Source organism: Wyeomyia smithii, chromosome 3 (assembly GCF_029784165.1).
Source record: "Wyeomyia smithii strain HCP4-BCI-WySm-NY-G18 chromosome 3, ASM2978416v1, whole genome shotgun sequence".
Taxonomy (NCBI): domain Eukaryota; kingdom Metazoa; phylum Arthropoda; class Insecta; order Diptera; family Culicidae; genus Wyeomyia; species Wyeomyia smithii.
The window spans coordinates 216079777-216105440 of NC_073696.1; the positions used below are offsets into that span (position 1 = coordinate 216079777).

At 37.2% G+C, this 25664-nt stretch overlaps 2 protein-coding genes across 4 annotated transcripts in view; both read left to right on the forward strand.

Annotated features, from left to right (window-relative positions):
• Positions 1 to 25664, forward strand: part of LOC129727253 (TLD domain-containing protein 2) — a 494969-nt gene that overhangs the window by 124198 nt on the left and 345107 nt on the right. The gene's annotated exons all lie outside the window — the stretch shown is intronic.
• On the forward strand, positions 15878 to 16745 carry LOC129727256 (ribonuclease 3; the record flags this gene model as incomplete). Its single annotated transcript, XM_055684895.1, is given in 1 exon segment — positions 15878 to 16745. A coding segment is annotated over 1 exon segment (570 nt), but the record flags the coding sequence as incomplete, so codon positions are not given.

Consider the following 25664-nt stretch of genomic DNA (forward strand, 5'->3'; position numbering starts at 1 on the left):
CTTTACAATTTTTATGTAAATGACATCGACGAATGTCTGGCAAATTCATGCACGATAAGACAACTTGCCGACGACAGCGTGGTCTCTGTTACAGGAGCCAAAGCTGCCGATTTGCAAGGACCATTGCAAGATACCTTGGACAATTTGTCTGCTTGGGCTCTACAGCTAGGTATCGAATTCTCTCCGGAGAAGACTGAGATAGTAGTTTTTTCTAGGAAGCATGAACCTGCTCAGCTCCAAGCACAATTAATGGGTAAAACGTTCTCTCAGGTTTTGGTGCATAAGTATCTTGGTGTCTGGTTCGACTCTAAGGGCACCTGGGGTTGCCATGTTAGGTATCTGATGAAGAAAAGTCAGCAAAGAGTAAAATTTCTTCGTACAATAACCGGATCATGGTGGGGAGCCCACCCAGGAGACCTTATAAGGCTTTACCAAACAACGATATTGTCTGTCATTGAGTACGGGTGTTTCTGCTTCCGCTCCGCAGCAAACACACATTTGATCAAACTGGAGCGAATACAATATCGTTGTTTGCGTATCGTCTTAGGTTGCATGCAATCGACCCATACGATGAGTTTGGAGGTCTTAGCCAGAGTTCTACCGTTGAAAAACCGCTTCTGGAGCCTGTCTTCTCGTATTCTTATCAAATGTGAGGTCTTAAACCGTCCTGTGATTGAAAATTTTGAAAGGTTAATCGAACTCAATTCTCAAACCCGTTTTATGACATTGTATTTCAATCACATGTCCCAAAATATTAACTCTTCTTTGAATATTCCAAATCGTGTCAACTTATCAAATACTTCTGATTCTACTGTGTTTTTCGATACATCCATGATAGTAGAAACTCGTGGAATCCCGGATCATTTACGCGTGCAGCAGATCCCTAAAAATTTTTCCAATAAATATCGAAACATCTACTGCAACAATATGTTCTACACTGACGGATCACTTCTCGATGGGTTCACTGGCTTCGGTGTCTTCAATAACAATTTAACCGTCTCCCATAAGCTCGATAATCCTGCTTCTGTTTACGTCGCAGAATTAGCTGCAATTCAGTACACCCTAGGGATTATCGAAAAAATGCCCACGGACCATTATTTCATCTTTACGGACAGTCTCAGTTCTATTGAGGCTCTTCGATCGATGAAAGATGTTAAGCACTCTCCGTATTTCCTGGGGAAAATACGGGAACATCTGAGTGTTTTATCCGAAAAATCTACTCAGTTTACCTTAGCGTGGGTCCCTTCTCACTGCTCGATACCGGGCAATGAGAAAGCGGACTCTTTGGCTAAGGAGGGCGCATCAAACGGTGAAATTTATAAAAGACCAATTGCTTTTAATGAATTTTTCGCATTTGTACGTCAAAATACGATCATCAGTTGGCAAAATGCTTGGACCAGAGGTGAACTGGGAAGGTGGTTACATTCCATTATACCCAAGGTATCGACGAATCCGTGGTTCAAGGGGTTGGATGTAGGTCGGGATTTCATTTGCGTGATGTCCCGGCTTATGTCCAATCACTATAGATTTGACGCGCATCTCCGTCGTGTTGGGCTCGGGGAAAGTGGTATCTGTGCCTGTGGTGAAGGTTATCACGAGATAGAGCACGTTGTTTGGTCATGCCCTGTACACCGTGACGCCAGGTCTAAATTAATAACTTCCCGCCGGGCCGAGGGTAGAGAACCAGCTGTCCCTGTTCGTGATGTCTTGGCGAGTCGCGACCTACCCTACATGTCCCTTATATACATTTTCCTGAAATCCATCTATGCCCGAGTCTAGTCCCATTCCTTTCCACCCACATTCAACAAAACGGCAAGAACACGTCGTAGACCTCGATTTTGGAACCAGCAATTGAACCCCACACGAACTCGCCAGGGAAACCCGAGGCCTTTCTTTATATCTTGGCTCAGCGGCACACACCATATGGCAACTTGAACACCAGCGAACAACAACAACGAACCAAAACCAGCAACTAGACCCCGCACAATACCCTCAGAACCCGAGGATTACAAGCCCCTGTCCCAGCTCATGACATCGTGGCTTAGCAGAACAAATCCATACATGCTGCATATTCATTCGATGATCATCAGACGACCATTCAACTACAAAACACTGATTGAATAATACATGCTAGTTTTAAGATAGACTTAATTTCAGCTCGTAGTCGGCAGCGAGGATAAAAAATTTGCTTAAAGAATTTAGGTCATCAGATATAATTGGCGCCGTTAAACAATAAATTGTATTTGTGCCGTTTCAAATAAATGATTTGTGAAGAAAAAAAAAAAACAACAAATCCATTTTTGGATGGCTGGTAACTTAGTAGAAGGTTTCAAAATTTGGAATTATCTGCGAAAAAAGTTAGAACTTTTTCGAAGACACCTTGCGTCTATCTTATTCTGATTAAAAAGTATTTTTTTTATCTCACTTGTTGGTGGATTGATCACCCTTCTTTCTACATTAAAATATGTATTTTTGAATATCCTGAAACTTCTCCGAACATACCTCATGGCTATAATCAACACTTGAATCACTATTCAGGAAATTATACGCACAAACGGCAAAATAAAACACTGTGCAATGGAGATATTGAGCTTTAGTATCATTTTTGACAAAATGCATAGTTTTCCATCACATGTAAAAACGCCGATATCTCAGCCCCATGATAAGATATCAAGGATCTTTTTTCATGTAAATTTTCGTCTTGAATTCCGCTTTGCAGTAAAAGTTTCAGTTCTTGATCAAAAAAAATTGTATATGTGTTTTGGAGGGTTTTATCTAAAAATTATAAGGAAAATTCACTTTTTTGTGATGTTCAGTGGGCTCTGTGAGTCAAATAATTGAATGCGATGCTGAACCAAACCATGCAAAATATTCAAAAACAACCCCACAAAAATAAAAAAATATATGGAAAAATTAAGGAATTGAACAGATTTGAAAAAAAAATGCAAAAGAGTGGTTTTGTAGCTTGAAAAAGTCATTTTTTCTTAAATCACGTTTGGGCAACCTGAAAACGACCTTTTGGAAAGTCGAAATGTTCTACAAAAATGCTATAAATAACATTATCTTTCAATTTAGGGCTAAGCACCTTGACTTTTTCAACATCGATTTTATTTTGAACAGCCTACTGCTCATTCCTGCGCATATATTTTGATCGTTCTGACCAGTGATGTTACGGGTGTGATTTGTTATATATCTGCAGATGCGGATATGTGATTACGGATGCATATGTGGATACGAATGTCAATTTTTTTGCGGATGATCCGCATTTACAGATGCGGATATTCGTAGTATTTCTGGTGTTTTATTTCGCATATTTCGCATGATATGTCGCACCCCAATAGCTATTGAAGCGACCAGCAAATACACCTAGGAAAAAATTTTTTTTTTTCAGCACTCTCACGATATCTCGTGATCAGGGATGTCATGTAGAAAAACTCATGTCGTTTTCGACGAGTTTTCTACGTAGAATACCTCTGGTAGAATACCTAACAAAAAATGAGTACTCTACGAGTATTCTACGAAAACCTGCAAAGAGTTTTTTGTGTTGAATTACATGCAGAATAAACGAAATTTAAGTTTAAAAATATTATTTATTTTTAATTGAGATGATTATTTTGTGTGAATTGAGATTGAATTTGACATTTAAAATCGTTGCTTTTAATCTCCATCGATTTCGGAGCTTTCCAAAAGCATTCCAAAGTCGTAATCTTCTTCAACTACTTGGTAGGTTAATCGTAACGTAAAATAAACAACAACGATGATTGATGTTTCATCTGAAAGTCGGTTTCGGATGTCGTTGTGTATGTAACCCCAGTTGTCTGTATAGTCTGCTGCTAGACTGCTTGAAGTCTGAAAAAATCTATCTGTGATCCGAAAAAATTGCGCTCGCACAGTAAAAATCTGCACACATTTTCTGAGATTCTGACAAAAATCTGCAGAAACTATGAAAAAACTGCAAATATCTGCGAATCAATAAAAATCTGCGCACGGACTCTAGAAGTTTGCAAACAAATCTGCACATCTGGTATTCCTGACGCAAACAAACAGGTGTGTGAAGCTTTAAGTCGTCATGTCTGAATGAATAATAATGTAAAGAAGAACCAGAGTCTTCTTATGTTTACGCTGACTTTTTCAAAATGTGTGCAGATTTTTGCAGGCTTTTGCCTGCGCGAGCGCGAATTTTCCGAATTACGGATAGATTTTTTTCAGATTTCAAGCAGTTTTTCCCGGTTTTCGAGCCGTTTAAAGTTGAATGGAATTTTGGGTGGGTTTTTCTTTATATATGAGCAATTTTCGCTGAAACCGTCCCACTGGTGACATGAGGTGATTCAAAAAGGATATTTTTGTGTCTAAATGATTGAAGGTAGTGAAAAAATGAGAAAAAACAGCAGAGAAAAAATGCTTCAAGATACTTTCAAAACATTAGGTGAGCATTGAGTTTACCTTGTCATTCTGGTCACTTTTCAAAATCGAGCTTCAAACAGTTCAACGCATGACGCGCGGCCAATATCAAATCAACGCCATATGCTGAGCCTGTGGCGAGATCCTAGATGGCGGTCAATTTTTTCTACTTCAGAAGACTTCAGAAAGTTCTATCAATCCTCCTAAAAACGATATGTTGGTTGCAGGGGGTTCAATGACAAATTCGAGAGAAATAAATCAACAAAAAGATCAAGAATTGCTCAAAAATCAATTTTTGTAAAAACCGTTTAAATGATTTGTGCTCGAGGGGTCCATCAATATGAACTAACGAACGTGGTTTTCTCATTTTTTCACTACCTTCAATCATTCAAACACAGACATATCGTTTTTTAAAGACTCCATGTCACCAGTGGGACGGTTTCAGCGAGAATTGCTCACAGGTGAAATTATTGGTATGAGTAATAGAGATTTCTAACAGGATGTGTCAAATCAATTTCCTAACAAAATATTCCGGCAGGTGCAGATGATATGTTTAATTCTACCTAATCATCTTTAATTCAATTTATGATTCTCTTTGCCACTGATACAGATTATATGACATAGATAAGCGTTCCCTGCAGAGCTAGGATCAGTTGGTTCATACCGGTTAGTCATTTATCCATTTCGAAAGGCACCTCCCGATATAGCGTCGGGGTCTATTGTGTTGTGCGATAGCTGATTTTGATAAATGATGAACCGGAAGTGATACTCAAGTAGGATGGTTTCTTTGATTCACGGCTGTTTATAATGAAATTTATTTTTAATTCAAATACCTTTTAAATGTTCAATTAATTTTCCTTGAACCTCAAACGTTTGAAAGTAACACCGAGAGACACTCTGTTTCGTAGCATCTCTAGCGACGACAATTCGCATCATTTAGGGCTGTCGAGTTGACCCCGAACGATGAGAGGATCAGTTTGCCCCGTTCGTTGCGCTGCATTGAACTTTACACGGTAGATGCTGCGTCGCATTTTCGCTTTGGCACGTAGCGCAACTGCAAGTGCGAGTAATCGTATTGCCGTCATCATTCCGTTTACTCGTAATGAATATGCACAGGCGTGATTGTGCGTGAAAATTCTTGAACCTGACCTGTCGAATCGGCTTTCGCGACAACCGGCGTCTCCGTTCCATTCCTAGCTTATTACTAACTAACAAGTTGTTTAAAAGCTTGATAGCCAAATGCGCACACCCGGCAAGCAAATGACACGGCTAGCAGATACTATCCACGGAAATGGAGCGCGCCATTGTCGACAGGTGATTCAACATAGAACACGAAGGAGGTTCAGTAGCGGTAATGGACTCTGTTCTGGTGAAACGATGGAGAAGACAGTAACATTCGTTTTACGATAACTTATAAATACATTTACAACTTTTTTTTGCCTCCATGTGGTATGCAAATTCTAATAATAAGGTTTAATTAGAAATAATTGCTTTCGGAGGCGCGAGATTTAAAACCGTACCTCAATCAACGAAAGCTTCTTCACAGCAGCCACGTTCGCAATTTAAAACCAACATCTTCACGGTTTGATGATTTCCAAACGTTTCACTTCGCAAACAAGAGATTTATTGTTTCCATCGTTTCGCTAGTGTAACTGCGTCACCCATTCCTTCTGAATAATCAAAGTAGTTTGTTCTATGCTCGTAACCATTATTAGCCAATAGTTTTCGGTGTCCAATAAAAAAAGTTCTGGACTACACCGAGCAGCACACACCCGTGCAGTGCTGCTGCTCCCAGTTTTTGTGTCAGGTTTGGGAAATAAAATAAAATGAACGTACGTGATGTGCCATTTAATGTTTGCCGGCACGATTTGTTTTCAGTTTTCGTTTTCGATTTTGCCAATTGCAGAAACTTCCGCGTAAAAAAAAGCTTAGTTTAAGAAAAGAATAAATCACCATGCAGTCCGGGTGTGCGGTTCCGTTGATAGGAAATCCAAATTTAGGTTGCATTGTTAGGAATCTAAATTCGACAGGGTTCGCGTCCGTTCCTCCCCGACAAGATGTGACGAATTGATTGCTCCCTCCGGTGAACGTGAGTGACAGGCAATTATTTCCTTTTATTTTGCTAGCTAAGCTAATTAGATTTTTTTTCTTGCTTTTGTTTGTGTATTCGCGTGACACATGACATGTGTAATTCTGATGCGTAACAGTGTCAGCGAAATTAACAAAGTTGCTGTTTTCAATCTGTTGGAAATATTCCAAAACATAAGCCACTTGCTCAACCTTCCAGTTGGTCTCGGGGTGAGATGCTGATCTAATAAGCCAAACAATATCGCACGCTAGCCTGAGGGGCTAATGCGGTCTCGATCAACTAGATTAGTTGAGAGAATTCGTTATCGATATTGTTTTCGGCACATTTTGCATGTTGTGGGATAAGTACAACGATACACCGTGCCCCAGTGCTGAGTTGAGAAAATTTCCAGCTCGAAAAGATCCTCGACCTGATCGGGAATCGAACCCGATATCACAACCGTGTGGGAGAGCTAGCCGACCGACATCGCTAACCACAGAACCACGGGGATCTAATAAGCCACTCTGATAAAATTATATAATCATTCTGGTTTACCAGGATATGTTTTGGTGATTAAATTACACAGTAATTCCAATTATATCTCTATTAATTTCTCCAAAATTTGCTAAATTACTGCTTTTTTCATTTTGCGGTTTGTTTTCGAGCATAAATGTCTGTGAAGAGATTTCTTCATTGATAGAACATGATGGTTCTTTTTTTCTTAAACCGCGGGGAATTTCAAAGACGCGACGATTTTGGTATATATGCGATTTTTGGTTGATCGAAAAAATTTCAATAGGTTTTATCATAGATTTTGAAGTAGAATACTTCTCTCAGGAAGTTCGGCTACATAGGGATGTGAAATGAAAATCCAAAATCGAAAAAAGTGAAAAATATGTCCAATTTCAAATGCTAATAAATCGGTTAGTATTCGATGGATTTCCTTCGTTCTTGCAGCAATAGATTGGAAAATCTTCTAAGATTCTTCCCAAAAGAAGATAATTGTAATTTTATTATTCACACTATTGTACTATTGAAAATAGTCAAGCCTTGTCAAAACGAAAAATTCGACTTCTGATTGGTCGTTATATGATTGCTTCCCAAGCACGGTCGACAGAATCATATACCTTGCAATTGAAAACATGCTATTTGGCCTATATAAGAGCCTGTTTCAGCCGGAGCCGCTCATAATAGTTCTAGACAGCGACAACAGCAGTCGTCCTTTCTTAGCAGCAGCACTAGCCCTGTGGTTGGTCATCACGTCTCAGGAGCAGCGCGGTTCTTCTCAGCGTGTGTCGCCAGACTGCCATTATTCCCCCCGTGTTGGGGCAGCATGAAGATTGCCATCAGGAAATCCAATTTTGGAAATCAAAATGCCTTTTTCAAGGCAAATAAACAAGTTTTCAATGACTTATATATTGTTAATATTTTTATTTTATTTTACTTATATATGTTAATATTTTTGTCAACGCAAACAAGCATTCTAAATTGCTAGGATCCTAAATTGCTTGCATCCTAAATTGCTGCATCCTAAATTGCTAATTTGTCGCACCCGTCTAGTTTACTGAATGTGAAATAGCTTCCACAGTGCATGTTGTCCGTGTATCTTAATTCCCCCAATGTTAGGGCAGCTCAAAGGTTGTAATTAGCAACCGATTTTGAACCGCAACATGCTTTTTTCAAGGCAAATAAAAAATAATTGAAGTTTAATGTCTAAATTTCACTTCATTTAGTAAACCTCCCACTGTACGGACAGCGCAAAGGCTGCGATCAGCATGACCAACTTTGAATAACAAACGGTTAACGTTTATTCACTAAAAATTCATCCAATTCAAAACAGGTTTTTGTCTGAGTACAATAATTTGCACAAAAAGACATTAAAAATTTTACCGCATTATCAGACGCGTTTCTCCAGTCATACCTCGTGAACGTGAAGGTTCCCTATCACAGACATAAATTTCGTGCGCCAGCACGTTACAACACGTGGAAATTGTCTTTTTACTTCAACTAGTTCAACATGTGTGTTTTATTATTCTCGGGTAAGAGACTACGAGTGCATTTATTGCATTTATTGAGAAATCAATCGGAAGTGTATTCAGTGCTATGTCTAAATATATGAACGCCAAATACAAGCGTGATGCTCGGAAACGCGCGAAGGACCAGCATGGGGGAAGTGCATCGAAGAGACCAAGTACCAGTACGGAGTATCAATGTACGGAGGTCAATGTAAAAGCAGCCAGAGGTAACACGTGTCCAACCTCTGGTTGGGACGCTGGAGAAGGGCCTTCTACTAGAGGTAGGAGAAATCGAACCATTTTTTTATTCCGTATGCTCTCATGTCTAATTTACCTTGAATATAATACTGCGAAAATGATGAAATTTATATATTGTCGTGCATGCAATATAAGCATAACTCTTGAACTCTTCTAAGGGATGTAATAAAAGGCAAAAAAATTCTAACTTTTAATTCTCATCATTTCCGTTGCATAAACAAAGATTTATAAAAGGTACAACAGTTTACTGAAACAAAAGGTCTGAACTGCGCCTAAAAGGTTCCGCACATGATATACCATAAGTCCTCATCTAAATGTCATATCTGCATAACAGAGCGCGAAAAGTTCTGATTGCATTTTTTCTTAATTGATGCTCTTCTTAGTCGTTGTATTGAATCTAAGTCTGTTATATTGTATCAAATATATTATCGTTTCGTGGCACAACTAGAAACGCATAGTTTCGAGAAAAATGCGTTTGAAAATTAGCGTCGAGAATTTAATTTTCAAGAAAACTTTAAACTAAGATTTCCAATCATCATTTAACATGTTTGGGTCTATTATGCGAATATTATGAGCACGGTATACAAGTTAGAACGAAATTTTCATTATCTACTAACTGTTTGAGAAATTTTGATTTGTGTTGTAGCACTACTGCTTATAACTCTGGATCGTTTGAAAATCCCAAAAAACGGGGTGTCGTGTGAGAAAAATTTACAGTATTCGGCATCGTTTGCCTTCCAAAATGCAAAATTTTGAGTTTTCCATAGTGTATGTGTGCATGACGTGTGTGTGTGTGCAAGGCGAATATGTGCATGATGTATGTATGTATGATGCATGCGTGCAAGCCCTATGTACGCATGGTGTACGTGTACGTGTGCGTGATTATGATGATCATGATGAAAACACTTCATGATGATGAGAATATTGCATGATGATGAGAACTTTCCAAATAATATATTAGCCACAACGAATTAATTGGTTTAAAAGTATTTTTCTGAGTGATTTACCAAATAAAGACGTCATTTTGAGCTCATATTCATAGTAAACACCAAATGAACATACTGTAATCGGTTGATTTGTCTTAATATCGTTAATTTCATTACAGTACAACCACTATTGATATTATCTCTATTGAAGTAGAATACTTCTATCAGGAAGTTCGGCTACATAGAGATGTGAAATGAAAATCTAAAACTGAAAAAAGTGAGAAATATGTCCAATTTCAAGTGCTAATAAATCGATTAGTTTTCGATGGATTTCTTTCATTTTTGCAGCAATCAATTAGAAAATCTTCTAAGATTTCTACCAAATGCATGAAATTGCAATTTTATTATTCGAACTATTGTACTATTGAAAATTCTTAAGCCTTGTCAAAACACAAAATTCGACCTCTGATTGGTCGTTATACGATTGCTTTCCCAAGCACGGTCGGCAGAGTTATGGACCTAGTAAATTGGAAATGCATCATTTGGCCTATATAAGAGCTTCATCAGATAATAAACAGACATTTCATCGGATATTAAATTGAACAACTGAAATTTGAAGAACACAAATGAATATTTGAAGAGTTAATATTTTCTCGTTTTGCGCTATAATCCAAAGTTGATTATCTTCATCTACATGCATACTCTGACTATTATTACGTGTTTGCGTCGCTTAGTGTTTGGCTACGGTCATGTAGAACGCAAATAACGGCGCGATGCGATTCGGCAAGACGAAATCTGTTGAAATGTATAGCTCTACTTCACCTTAAAAAGAGCTGTACATTTCACCACGGTAAGGCGAATCGCATCGCGCCGGCATTCGCGTTCTGCATAACCGTTGCCTTTGTTCCGTTCCCGTTTAATGATGTCGTATTAAATGTGCATATTACAATTCGGCAGCACTTCAACTTCTCATTTCCACAAAATTTAAAAATATTCAATGAACTTCATTCAAAACATCAAACAAAAAGAAATTACAATACTGCCAATGAACAGTCAACGTTTATTTACTAGAAAAAATGACTGACACGCAAGCACCCGGGTTATCTTTCTTGTAAAAGTATTCTACTTCAACCTTGCGGTCGTGGCTTTGCATACAACCTTCTTGTGATTTTTTTCCAATAGAATTTAACAACCGCAAACAGTGAAAAATACAAAAAATGCAGAGATTTTCCTTTACATAAAATTGTTCCAAACAAATGAATGTCAATTTATCAATTTTGTTGAGTTAAAATGCCACAAATTGAAAACATATTTACTTGAATTAAGAGGCACATAAGCAATCATTTATGCATCCGTTTGCTACATGATACGACACGGTTTACGATATCGATCTTTGTAGCCTTTCGTAGAGCAAAATATAAGGTTGGAAGCATTCGATCTTGCCAGCTCATAGGGTCCAACCAAAGCAATAATAACACTTATTCTGTGGAAGCTGAGTTATTATTATGCGCCTAGTTATCTTTTATCGAAAGTATAGACATGGGTTGAACCACTGTCCGCACAATTCATTATTCTTGTCTGAGCAAAACTCCAACAATAAAGCTTCCCCAAAGCGGCAATATATTACCACAATGGTTAACGTTAAATTAACTCTTCCGTGAAATCAATAATACCACACAACGCACAATTGTTGATGCCCATTGCAATCTAAATTGGATCACCACAGAGGCAGAAGAAAGACGCAATGAACTTTGACTAGGCTAGATAGCTGGCATTGGTGAAGAACTGGTTCATTGGAACCGTTTTTCTGCGTGGCCATCAAAGGTTAACAGTGCCATAAAACATATGCGGCCAGCCAGCAGTCAGCCTTTTAGTCGGTCAGTAATTTTTTTGATCGGATATACGCCGCTCACGTGGGTACATTCGCCATACGAACCGGATAATGGAATCTGACCGCTGCCGCCGGACGTTCGATCTTGGGACTGCTGGTAGTTACCTTCATCAGCAGCCACCCGGCAATCGATTGTTCCGCTGAAGCCAGCTTTACAAACGCAAGCCGCGCACAGTCGTAAATCAGTAAATAGCAATTTACGTGCGTGCGTACGCACGCGTGCGGGTGTCTCAGGCAGATAAACCAGTTATTTATGTTCAATTTCTAGCATTAAGAAGTTCAGGCTTCAAATGATGAAAGAATGAACGCTTTAATACCGACGCTGAGAAAATAACAAATTTAGAATGGTAGAATTTGGGACACCCTGCAGCTATCCTTACGCTCTTTGATTTTGCTCTTAATTTTCCCTGTTTCCTCACGCTGGGTACAAAAAAAACACTACATGGACTCCAAAGTGGACGCTTGCGGGTGGTGAATTAAAACGAAACAGGGTAACATGTTATAAGTACACACTAGATTTTAAGTGGAGCACAACCCCGTCTTCCCGACTGAAGTTCACTTGCCGCGCGGTTTGTCTATCCAAGGGACGGCGTCACGAGTTGCGTGATACAGATTTATGATGTTGCGGCCTCATTCATTTTGATCGAATGCCAAGTTTATGCCCATGCTCCGACATGTTGTATGGCCACTTGAACTTTCGTTCGGTCGATCGGAGACGCGTGACACGTGTACTTGGCAGAGTCAATGTCAGTTAGCCGGCTTCTACGCTCTGTAACACAGTCAAACCTCCATGAGTCGATGTTCTATAAGTCGATATTTTCTCATACTCGATGATATTTTCAGTCCCTTCGAATTCCCATACAAACTCAATCCCAGTAGTCGATATTTCTATTACTCGATGCCTCTTCCGCTCGATAGTCCCGTATGGTAACTTTGCTAGTTGTTTTGTTTCTATGAGCCGATGTTGTCCAAGTTCTACTGACGTGAAAGAGTAAATGACATCTCAATTCGCGCTGAGGATGAAGAAAACTAAGAAATGAAGTAATAATGTGCTGACTGTTGTCCAAATATGATAGGCTTGACCGAATTTTTAATAAATTTAGTTTGCGAAACTAGACGACATAACAAACTCTAGCGCAATAATAGCATCCGGACTAGAGATCATTTGAAAGCAGAGTCGAACCAGCTAAAAACCTTTCAAATAGAGACATTTAATAACATGCTCACAACACGTTTTAACATCTGCAAATTTTGTCACATGATATCATGAGCTGCTAGATATATAGTGTAAAAAATCAACGGATGTATAAAAATGTCCTCATTTCTTATAATTATTTTCCACTCTTATTATCAAAGGAAAAGTTACTTTTACAGGGTAATTTTTTTCTCCAGAACTGCAGTTTAACTATCTATAACATTGCCGAATACAGTATTTCAATAAAACATATCATAATTTAATACATAATTAACATATTATTGCCATTTTTGAATTATTTTTGTAGAATTGTGGATTTGAATGATCAACTAATATAATAAAATAAAATTTTTATCAATATCAAACAACTACACAGCTATATCGAAAACAATCGGTCCGGATCGATTCGCGAAGCAATATGTATTGACTCTAGCTCCTGTTGATAATAAAATTGATTGATATCTTGAGTTTAAAATAACAAAAAATAGTGTACACAACTCTATGCAATCTATCGTATGAATAATTGACGTCTTTAAAATTTAATTCTATGAGTCGATATTTCCTTGAGTCGATGGTCCCTTCGATATCGACTCCTGGAGGTTTCACTGTATGTCTTCTAACTAAGAGGTAAATGATAATGGTTTTAAATTATATATAATTTAGTGCAGCTAGTTAAACAATTTGATAATTCGGTTAATGATTTTTTAATCAATCTACACTTTTGTTCTATAAATAAACTCAGAAATAAATATACGAAATGTGCCTCATATGTTATAGAAACAGAAAATTTAAAAAATAGAAAACTGAATACAAAACACAGAAAAAAGAAACAGCTAAACAAAAAAACAGAAAACCAGAAGAACAGGAAAACAAAAAACCTGAAAGAAATAAAACAGAAAAAGAGAAAAGCAAAAATCAGAGGAAACAAAAGAACAGATATACAGAAAAACAGACAAAGAGAAGAACAGAAAAACAGAAAAATAAACATCAGAACAGAATAACAGAAAAACAGAAAGCAAAAAACGGTAAAAGAGAAAAGTAAAACATAGAAAACAGAAAAACAGAAAGCAATAAAACACAAAAAAGAAAAAACCAAGGAAAACAATAGAACAGAAAAATGGACAAAGAGGAGAGCAGAAAAACAGAACGGCAGAAAAACAGAACGGCAGAAAAACAGAACGGCAGAAAAACAGAACGGCAGAAAAACAGAAAAAAAGAACAGAAAAACAGAAAAGCAGAAAAACAAAAAAAAAAGAAAAAAAAACAGAAGAGCAGAAAACAGAAAAAAAGACAACAGATAAACAGAAAACAGAAAAATAGGGAAACAGAAAACCAAAAAATAAAAGAACAGAAAAACAGGATAACAGAAAATAGGAAAAGCGGAAATCAAGAAAAGCAGGAAACAGAAAGCGGAAAAAGAAGAACAGAAAAACAAGAAGCAGGAAACATAAAAACAAAATAGCAGATATAAAAAAGAAGAATAGAAAAACAGAAGAACAATAAAACGGAAAAACAGAAAGCAATAAAACAAAAAAAAATAAGCAAAAAACAGAGAAAACAAAAGAACAAAAAAACAGACAAACAGAACACAGAAAGCAGAAGCAGAAAAACAGAAAAAACAAGAGAGCAAAACAACCAAAAAGGAGAGAAACAGAAAAACAAAAAGCAAAAAAAAAACAGATAAGCATAAAGCAGAAAAACCAAAAAATAGAAAAGCAAAAAAGCAGAAAAACAGAAAACAGAAAAACAGAAGAATAGAAAACAGATAAACAGAACAATAGGGAAACAGAAAAACAAAAAACAAAAAAAAAACACAAGAAAGCAGAAAATCAGGAAAGCAGAAAACCAGCAAAGCAAAAAATAGAGAAACAGGAAACAGAAAATAGTAAACAGAATACAGAAAAACAGACAAAGAGAAGAACAGAAAAACAGAGAAGCAGAAAAACAGAAAAACAGAAGGTCAAAAAACATAAAAACCGAGAAATAGTAAAACATAAAAGCAGAAAACCAGAAAATTACAATAAAAAGAAACAGAAAATCAGAAAAATAGAAAACAGAAAACAGAAAACTGAAAACTGAAAATATTAAATTGGTAAAAGAAAACTGGACTGTTGAGAAAAATGAAAAAGAAATAAAAACAGAAAAACAGAAAAGTAGAACATCAGAAAAACTGAAAACAGAGAATAAAAAACAGGAAACAAAAAAAGAAAACAGAAAACTGAACACAGAAAACAAAAGAGAAAACAGACAACAGAAAACAGAGAAAAGAAAAAAGAAAACAGAAAAAAAAAACAGAAAACAAGAAGCAGAAAAGAGAAAATAGAAAACAAACAGAAGGGACACAGATGAACAGATAAAAAAAAATCAGCAAAACAGAAAACTGAAAAACAGCAAGCAGAAAATCAGAAAAACTGAAAAGAAAAAAACTGCAAAACTGGAAAAAAACACAAAACAGAAAAAAAGAGAAATACTAAAACAGAAATACCTAAAGACAGAAACGGGAAAAACTGAAAAACAGAAACAGAAACAGAAAATCAGAAAAGCAGAGCAACAGAAAACCAGGAAAACAGGTAAACAGAAAACCGGAAAACAGAAAAACAGAAAACCGAAAAACAAAAAGCGGAAGAACAGAAAAACAGAAGAGCAAAAGAGCACATTAAAACATATAAACAGAAAAGCAGAGATATAAATAATTATAAAAGCAGAAAAACAGAAAATTTAAAAACATAAAAACAAAGCAATAGATAAATCAAATAACAGACAAACAAAAAAGCAGAAAACCTTGAAATAGAAAAACAGAATAACGAAAAATAGAAAGCGGAAAAAAAGAAAACAGAAAAGTAGAAAAACATAAAAGAAAAGAACAGAGAAGTATTGAAACATAAAAGCAGAAAACCGGAAAATTACAAAAAGAGAAACAGAAAAATAGAAAGCGAAAAACAGAAAACCGAGAAGAGAAAAGAGAAAAAGAAAACTGGTTTCAGAAGAAAAATCAAAATCCAGAAAAACAGAAAAGCAGAAAATATAAAACAGAAAACAGAAAACAAAATACAGAAAACAGAAAACAGAAAACAGAAAAGAGAAAACAGAAAAGAGAAAACAGTAAACAGAAAACAGAAAACTGAAAACTGAAAACAGAAAACAGAAAACAGAAAACCAGAAAATATAAAACAGAAAACAGAAAACAAAACACAGAAAACAGAAAACAGAAAACAGAAAACAGAAAAGAGAAAACAGAAAACAGAAAACAGAAAACAGAAAACAGAAAACAGAAAACCGAAAACCGAAAACAGAAAACCGAAAACAGAAAACAGAAAACAGAAAACAGAAAACATAAAACAGAAAACAGAAAACAGAAAGCAGAAAACAGAAAACAGAAAACAGAAAACAGAAAACAGAAAACAGAAACAGAAAACAGAAAACAGAAAACAGAAAACAGAAAACAGAAAACAGAAAACAGAAAACAGAAAACAGAAAACAGAAAACAGAAAACAGAAAACAGAAAACAGAAAACAGAAAACAGAAAACAGAAAACAGAAAACAGAAAACAGAAAACAGAAAACAGAAAACATAAAACAGAAAACAGAAAACAGAAAACAGAAATTAGAAATTAGAAATCAGAAAACAGAAAACAGGAAACAAGAAAACAAAAACAGAAAACAGAAAACAGAAAACTGGAAAATTGAAAACTGAAAACTGAAAACAGAAGAGCAGAAAATCAAAAAAAAAACTGAAAAACAGAAAAACAGAAACACAGAAAAACAGAATTACAGAAAAGCAAAAACAGAAACACAGAAAAGTAGAAAAAAAGAAGAACAGATTGACAGAAATCCGAAAAACAGGAAAACACAAAAACAGAAAACAGAAATACAGAAGATTAAAAAATACACAGAAAAACATAAAATCTGAAAATTGGAATATAAAAAAAACAAGACAGGAAAACAAAAAAAAACAGAGGAACAGATAATTAAAATAACAGACAAACAGAAAACCGAAAACAGAGAATAAAAGAAGGAGAAAAGAAAACAAGACTCAGAAATAAATGAAAAAAAAAATAAAAATAAAAGATAAAAATGAACGGATGGAAATATGTAGAAGGTGTATGAAAATATATAAAAAATGTATAGAAAATAAAAAACATTAACGAACAAATCAAAAGAGTAAACTGAGATTCTATAAATTCTGGAACCTCGAAACTACAGAAAACTAAGCTGAAATAGAAAGTACAAGATGAACAAGAAAATAATTCATGTGAGGAAAAATTAGAAAAAAAAATATGGCAATTGCACTGTATATTGTCCAAAAAACCAATAATCAAATGAAAGAAATTCTAAAAAAACACAGAGATGAACAAACCTATAACAGTAAATGAAAAGGAAACTAGTTTGAGAATAAAGTTAAAGAAAAGTTTAAACTGTATTAAAAGCATAAGAAAACAGAAAATTTAGTAGAGAAAATACCAAAATCATAACAATTAAAAAGAAAAATAATTAAAGATGGTTACCTATAATACAAATAGGAAAATTAGGAAAACAAGAAGAAAAGAAATATTGAAGATGCATAAGAAAATGGAGCAAAAATGGATTTTCAGAAAAGGGCTTGTTCCCATAGCTATAGTTGCAAAAAATCGAAAATCGAATTAAAAAAACTGTGAAATTTTGCTTGATATAAAGAAAACCGAAAAAGCGGAGGTAAGCAGGAAATCAAGAATAAACAATTGAATTTAATAAAAAAGCGTATGATTATCCGAACATGGCAGGAACGGAAACTTTAGTGATGTCTTAAACAAAAGAAGGATGGAGAAAACTAAGACAAAACAATTAAATAAAGAAAGAAAACTCAAAAACCATTCTTTAAAAAAGTAAGAATTGAAATACGAATAAAGTGGGAAAATTTGTAAACATATTAGAAAAGAAACTAATAAAATATAAAACGAAGTAAAAAACAGCAACAACGAGCCGGCAATATTAAATAACAAAAAAAAAGTTAATTTAAAATAACAGCCTTAAACTGATTCCACAACCGGAGCGAAAAGTTACCAGAGAAAAAATGAAACAATAAAAAAGGTAAACCATCGCAAGCCAAAGAAAAATAGAAAACAACAGCAAAGAATCTAATTAACCAATATGGAATAGAATTTCTGTTTCCCTGTTAGAAATCACAAGAAATTTTTTGTTACAAATCACGAAAACAATATGAATATGATAAACGGTACAATAAATAAACAAGTTAAAAAATTATGCATTCCAACAATTCCAACAGTATGGCAAACAAACATTTAATTCAATAGAAAACAAAAGAAAAAAACGAATTTCCAGAAATGCACCTTCGAAATCAACAAATTAAAAGAAAAAAAACTACAAAATGGAAGCATAATGAGCAAGAAAATTGATAATCAGAAAATTAAATACGGAAAAATTATAGAAAAGGAAACTGGAGCAACAAATTAACAAAACAAGAATTAATGACAAGTTACAGTAAACAAGTAGAGAAGATTATTGAGTTAACCTTAAGATAAAAATGAAACAAAATGAAATGACAGTAAAATTTAAAAAAAATAACAAGCTGACTGATGTAGTGCAACGGCCATAAAAACTTTTCCATTAAGTTATTCAAGTGGATTTACACCGATTAGTGACATAAAATAAAATCATTGACACTTCACCAGTCTAGTAAAGCCGACACAATTTGAAGGTTTCGGAAGAATGTGATTTACAACTTCCTGGGTGGAAAATATGTTCGAATCGGCATCGGTGCGACTCCATCAAGCCCACTTTGCGCCTTTCTGCCGGCAGCCAGTGTGGTCGGTACAGTTCGATACAAATAGCAACTGGTCATAAAAATGTAATAAATTTCGAACTGACAACGCTTCCCACAGCATCGCGGATGTCAACGACCGACCCGATAGAGCATAACGACTGGCGAAAAAATAAACGAGACCCTCTGGGGAGCTCTAGAATCGCGACCAAGGTAAGATCCTAAGAGTGGTGGGAAAGCGTGTGAGCATTGCAGTTGCCTCGTTTTTCAACCTTTGATTGCAATTTATCGTGCAGAAGAAGTCCGACTAGGCAAGTTTATCACTTTGAGCGCCAAGTGCCGAATTGGCTCTCCAGGCATATTGTCTTCAATAAAGAATAAATGGAATTTTTATGTAGCTTTTAATTGAAAAGCCTGCTCGAAAACATTAATGAACTTCCGAGTGTTAAGAGCTCGATAAAGTACTCATTACCACCTTTTTCCTCGGAAGGGAGAGGGAATTGATGGTGGCAGAAGAAGTGTCTGACATCTCGTGTTTTGCGTGCATTGGCATGGCACAGGCTAGTTATTGCCGTCGTCCGGCCAGCAAAAGTTCAAAGTGGACCACCTCGAAGATATGAATCGATGACTTTGCCAACCATAAAGCAATTTTCTGTTAAAGCTGTTACTGCTGGCGGGTAATTAATCATACTACCTACTATTTACGGTGACTTGTCAACTGGTGCCTTTTGCGATGCAGCAGAGCGGAAGAAACAATTAATAACTTAGCAAAATACGCATGGGCTGGTTAAAAATAAATTGTTATTACCTTCGGAGATGTGATTCGATTCCGATGACACTATCTGATAGATGAATTAGTCGGAATTAATTCGTCCTGATGTGACGAATGTGTCATATCGCTAATGCGCTGGAGTTCAACTGGAAACTGGTCCCGTGTCTAGCTCGTAAGCTGTCCGCCGGTTTTACAAAGTTGAAATTGTGTGTAGGTGCTAGCTAACTGACAGCTCCGCTTGAACGAAACCTGCTACACTTATGGTTAAGCATTTCAATTCACCCCAGTCGTTAATTTACACTTTATATCGAGTTGTTTATCAAGGATGAAATTGTACGTTACGTTTTTTCCCTCTACCGCTTTCGAGCAGGTCGACAGCGATAGATTATGAAAAATGGAGCTGTTAGTTAGTAAGATCCGAGACCATGACCTGGGTGGTTTGTTTTGCGATCGCGGTAGTCATGTAAAGGCCGTGAAATTAGACTATTCTGTCAATTGCGAGCTGAACCTCAGCGGGTAGGCACAAATTTAAAGTTAAGTAACTTTTGGTACAAATGAAGCTTGTGAACGAAAATAAATGACTACACTTTTTGGCTAGCGGCGGAGAGGCTCAGTTCTCCTCCACTCATGTAGCGCTTTTGACGAGAAAGGTTACGAAATACCTAAACAGTTCAAGCAGTTCAACGAAAGTTGATTAAAATGGAAAAAAATGCCATAAAATGCGGCAATACTGGTAGACAGCATTGCAACATTTTATGACACACCGCTTGGAAGAATCATCTGAGTTTTGAAATTACTTTAAACAGATTACGACAAAAGTGCATGATTATGAAACGGAAGACTCTTCCGAACAGAAATCGTGCACGTATTGTGTGTTATTAGCGACGAATCGGCGTGTGCGATTGTTAATGAATCTGCCATTTTTTCCTGGATAAACTTACTGCGACCAGAATCGTTGATCAAATTCATTATTGAGGAGTGGCATGCTTATTATTTATCCGTGCTTGTGTAATGTATCATGATCGAAATAATTTAGACTATTTTCATGATGGTACACAGACATTTTTTATGTCACATTTTCACCATTAATACCACATGAAATCATAAACAAATTACGTTTATCGAAGCAATCTACAGTATGTAAAAAAATTATAGACACCCCCCCCCCCCCCCCCTGTACTGTTGCTTACCCAATTGAAAACTTGCAAACGGGCATGCAAATGGCTTTCTTTTCTCAATGGATTTATTCATTGAGAGTTTATCTTTCATTTAATTACAAAAACAACATTTCATAGTTAACATTTCTCTTAACATAGTTATTTAAGTGGAAAAGGCTAAAATTCATGTCAAAAAATTAAACACACCCTGGGAACATACACGCTTAATATTTAGTGTGGCCTCCTTTCGCCAGAATCACGGCTTGGCATCGATCTGGCATAGACTCCACAAGCTTTTGGAAGGTATTTGGTTCGATTTTGTCAGAGCTGTCGCGCTTCAGTACATTCAAATTCGTCGGGTTCTGTTCTCGAACTTTTTTCTTGAGAATAGCCCAAAGATGTTCAATGGGATTTAGATCTGGGGATTGAGCAACCCAATCAAGAACCTTGATTTTCTTCTTAACAAACCATTGCGACACTATTTTTGCGGTATGTTTGGGATCTCCGTCCTGTTGGAAGATGAAGTTTCGTGACATTTTTAACTTTCTGGCGCTGGCGTGAAGGTTACGTTCAAGAATATCCAAGTAAACTTCCTTCGGCATAATTTTGTCTATGAACTCCAACGTTCCACAGCCATTCCAAGACATTGAACCCCATACCATAACCCGTACTACAATAAAACTCAAAAGTAGAACTTCTTTTGTTTCATAATTTGCATGTAGAAAAGTATGCCTCCTCCGTGTTTAATGGTAGGTCGCAAACACTTTGGATTCAATCGTTCTCGTGGCTTCCTCCAGGACCGAATGATCCCATCAGATACAAATAAGACGATTTTTGTCTCATCGGACCAGAGCACACGTTTCCAGTCATCAACTGTCCAAGTTGCATGTTCCTTGGCCCATTTAAGCCTGAGTATTATATTCTTTTTTGACAGCCATGGCTTTTTAACAGCGACATGCCCAGCAAAACCCATCTCGTTTATCCTGTTTCGTACAGTTTGAGGGTGTACCGTAACATCATGGTAGTTTTGTAGTTCAGTTGCTAATTTTGTTGCGGAAAGCCGTCTATTTTCTTCAACCTTCCGCCTAATAAATCTATCGATTCGAGCTGTTGTTTTTCGTTTCCGCCCTTGGCCCTTCTGGTGGGCAACTATACCGGAACGCTTAAATTTCTGAACAATGGTAGCAACTGTATTCTTGCTCAAATCGACCATAGCAGCAATTTTTTTGTATCCATGTCCCAACTTATGGTGTGAAATTATAAGTTGTTTGATGGCCAGAGGTATTTCACATTTTTTGCCCATATTGATTCACAACATTAGAAAAACGCAGGTGTACTTTAACAACAACAGCAAGCAACACTTTCACTTTAAGGTTTTCAGCCTATATATTTACAAAACAAAACTATTGCGAGTACAGAGTGACATTTGACTGGGGGTGTGCATATTTTTTTGAGATAACATGTTGGTATGATCGAGTTTTTTGACTGCTACTCTGAAAAATAAAGCGTTTCAAAAAACTCCTGTGATAGTTTATTTATCTTTTGCCTTGATGACATTCGACAGTTTTGAAAAAATAGTCGTATTATGCAGCAAACCAGGTTTCTTTGTATAAATGTGCTGATACAATAGGGGGTGTCTTTATTTTTTTTACATACCCATTGAACATCTTTGGGCTATTCTCAAGAAAAAAGTTCGAGAACAGAACCCGACGAATTTGAATGTACTGGAGCGCGTCATCTCTGAGGAATGGGACAAAATCGAACCAAATACCTTCCAAAAACTTGTGGAGTCTATGCCAGATCGATGCCAAGCCGTGATTCTGGCGAAAGGAGGCCACACTAAATATTAAGCGTGTATGTTCCCAGGGTGTGTTTAATTTTTTGACATGAATTTTATGCCTTTTTTCACTTAAATAACTATGTTAAGAGAAATGTTAACTATGAAATGTTGTTTTTGATATTAAATGAAAGATAAACTCTAAATGAATAACTTCATTGAGAAAAGAAAGCCATTTGCATGCCCATTTGCAAGTATTCAATTGGGTAAGCAACAGTACAGGGGGGGTGTCTATAATTTTTTTACATACTGTATCTGTCTAGTTTACAGAAACAATAATTTATAGCGAATCCAATGTGAATTTATTCTTATACAGTCAAACTTGTTTTTGTGTGAGGGATAGGGACCGCACAAAATAAATCGCATAAAAAATTAATTTGAAACTTCATGAGTAGCTACAAGACAATGTGTCTACAACAAGTTTGAAAGACTTTTCATTGTGCGGTAGACAGGGACGCATACAGTGGCGTAGCTACGGTTTGGTGGGCCTGGTGCGGTAACAAAAACGTGTGCCCCCAATGAAAATGACTGGGAATTGAGACAAACAAAAAACTTAGATTTTTCCACTGATTTATTCCGTTGTCCGCAAAATCAATAATTAGGCATTTAGATACTCACTTTCCTAGCCGTTTGGTTGGCAAAATCTGAAATTACAGATTCAAAATCAATGGAACCAGTGATTTCACGTTCGATTGATAAAATGGCAAGGTTTGTTAATCTCAAGTTACTCATCGTTGACCTCAAATAGTTCTTGATCAACTTGAACTTAGAGAAACTTGATCAACTTTAACTTAGAGCCAACTGTCTTCGGGTGCATATAGTGTCGCGTGAACGCAGATTATTTCCCTCGCTCTGTTTCATGTTCTCAAGTTAGCCACACAGCAATACAGATAGACAGCACCGCTCCGAGCCACTCGGTGACATCGCCAAATTATAGACACTAAGCACCACGAGCGTATTATCTTATCTTATGAGACATTCGTAGCACGCACCAGCTCGGCGCAAAAGCTGAAAAAGCTACGAATGCAGTGTGATAATCTTTTTGTTCGTCACCTGGAGGCACGTTGCGCGTTTTTTTCTTTTTCGTTTCGTTTTGATCCGTGAAGAAATATTTGCTGTGTGATGCTTTTCTTAATTTGTTGCGCACCAAGCTGAAGACCAAAGCACCTAGTCCAAGTGCGTTTGGGTTATGGAGCTAGAGTTACAATCAAGCACTGCTTGAGATGCTGTGCGTACTTTACCAAGTTTGATTAGGAATTTTGTAATATTTTTTTAAATATAAGCTCGTTTTTTTGAATAAAGATTGATGATTATGCTTCCTGTAACGACGGAAAGTATCAAATTAGTGTCTTGATTATATTCCACTGTATTTCCTGGCTGAAGGCTCAAACATATAATGCAATTTTAACCTCATATTACAGGGAATATTTACCGAAACGCATGCTTTCTTTTAAACGAAACAAACAAATCCAACTAATTGCAACTGTTGCAAAAATTGTTAATTGTGTAAATTGTGAATTCATGACATTTAATTTCAAAAGCAACACAAATATATAGTAACCCACAGTATGCGGGATACGTCGTCAGCGCTCATCCTCTGCACTAGCTGTAACGTGTAATATACATAGCGAAGATAAGCAGAGTACAAGGAGACGGAGATGCCACGAAGCAAAAAAGCAAGCAAAATGATTCGGGGCTGCACCGTGCGCTCTATGTAACTTTAGAAAAACACCAACGAAGAGATATCCGCTCTGTGGTGGTATTCTTCATTCTTCGCGTGTCGAATAATCAACCGAAGCACCCAGCTCAAGTGCGTGATACCTAGCAACAAGCGTTAAATTTTTGTTCCACCTCTAGTGCGGTGCGTGCTTTATCAAGTCTAGTTTTCAGCATTGCAAAAAATCGCTCCTTCGTTGCGTGTTTCCACCTTGCATTGAATGTTTTTTGCGATCGCAAAACATTCAACTTCGGCGTCAGTCGAATCACGACTACTTTACTTTACTTTGTTGGCTAACCGGTCTAGGGCCGAACGAATTAGAGATGTCCAGCTTCTTCTGTCTTTGGCAGCCGTTCTCCAGTCTCCTCGTACACCAGCAGATCGTGCATCTTCTTCCACCGCGCACATCCACCGCGTGCGAGGCCTACCACGGAGCCGATGGCCTCTTCCTGGTTCTCTACTGAAGATAGTTTTGGCGGCTCTCTCGTCAGGCATTCTGGCTACATGTCCAGCCCACTGAAACCTGCCCCGCTGTATTACCTTCACTATATCAGCATGTTTGTATACCTGGTACAACTCGTGATTCATTCGTCTGCGCCACACTCCATCTTCCAGTTTACCGCCAAATATGGATCGCAGATCTTTACGCTCAAAAACTCCGAGCACTCGTCGGCCAACTTCCTTCAGCGTCCATGCTTCATGTCCGTAAAGGGCCACCGGGAGTATCAGTGTCCTATACAGCGCTAGTTTTGTGCGAGTTTGCAAACTACGGGACCTTAGTTGGTTACGCAGTCCGTAGAAAGCCCTGTTCGTAGCTGCAACTCGTCGTTTCACTTCACGGCTCATATCGTTGTCACATGTCACAAGCGTACCAAGATAAACGAATTCGTCAACCACTTCAAATCGTTCCCCATCTATCTCCACCTCAGCACCAACACCACGGGGACTCCCACGCTCTCTGCCAGCTACCATGTACTTCGTTTTGGCAGAGTTAATGACAAGTCCCAATCTCGCTGCTTCTCTCTTAAAAGGTACGAAGGCCTCCTCCGCGGCCTTACGGTTGATACCGATGATATCGATGCCGTCCGCAAAACCAAGAAGCATGTGAGATTTCGTGATGATCGTACCGTTTCTTTCCACGTGTGCTCTTCGTACTGCACCCTCAAGAGCGATGTTAAACAGTAAGTTGGAGAGTGCATCCCCCATCCAACGTTACGAACGCGGCTGATGTCTCGCCAGCTATACGCACGCACGATTTTGATCCCTCTAGTGTCATACGACTCAGCTTAATTAGTTTCGTGGGGAACCCCCTGTTCCAGCATGATCTGCCACAGCTCGTTTCTTTACACTGAGTCGTATGCCGCTCTGAAGTCCACAAACAGATGGTGAGTCGGTAAGTTGTACTCCCGGAACTTATCGAGGATCTGTCACAGGGTGAAGATTTGATCCGTCGTAGAACGCCCCTGTCGAAAACCAGCCTGGTATTGGCCAACAAAGGATTCCGTTAAAGGTCTCAATATGAAGAAACGGAGAGCATTTTATATGCGGAGTTGAGCTACGTTATGCCTCGATAGTTGCCACAATTCAATCGATGGCCCTTCTTATAGATAGGGCATATGAGGCCTTCCAACCAGTCGTTCGGCATTTGTTCATCCGCCCAGATCCTTAGT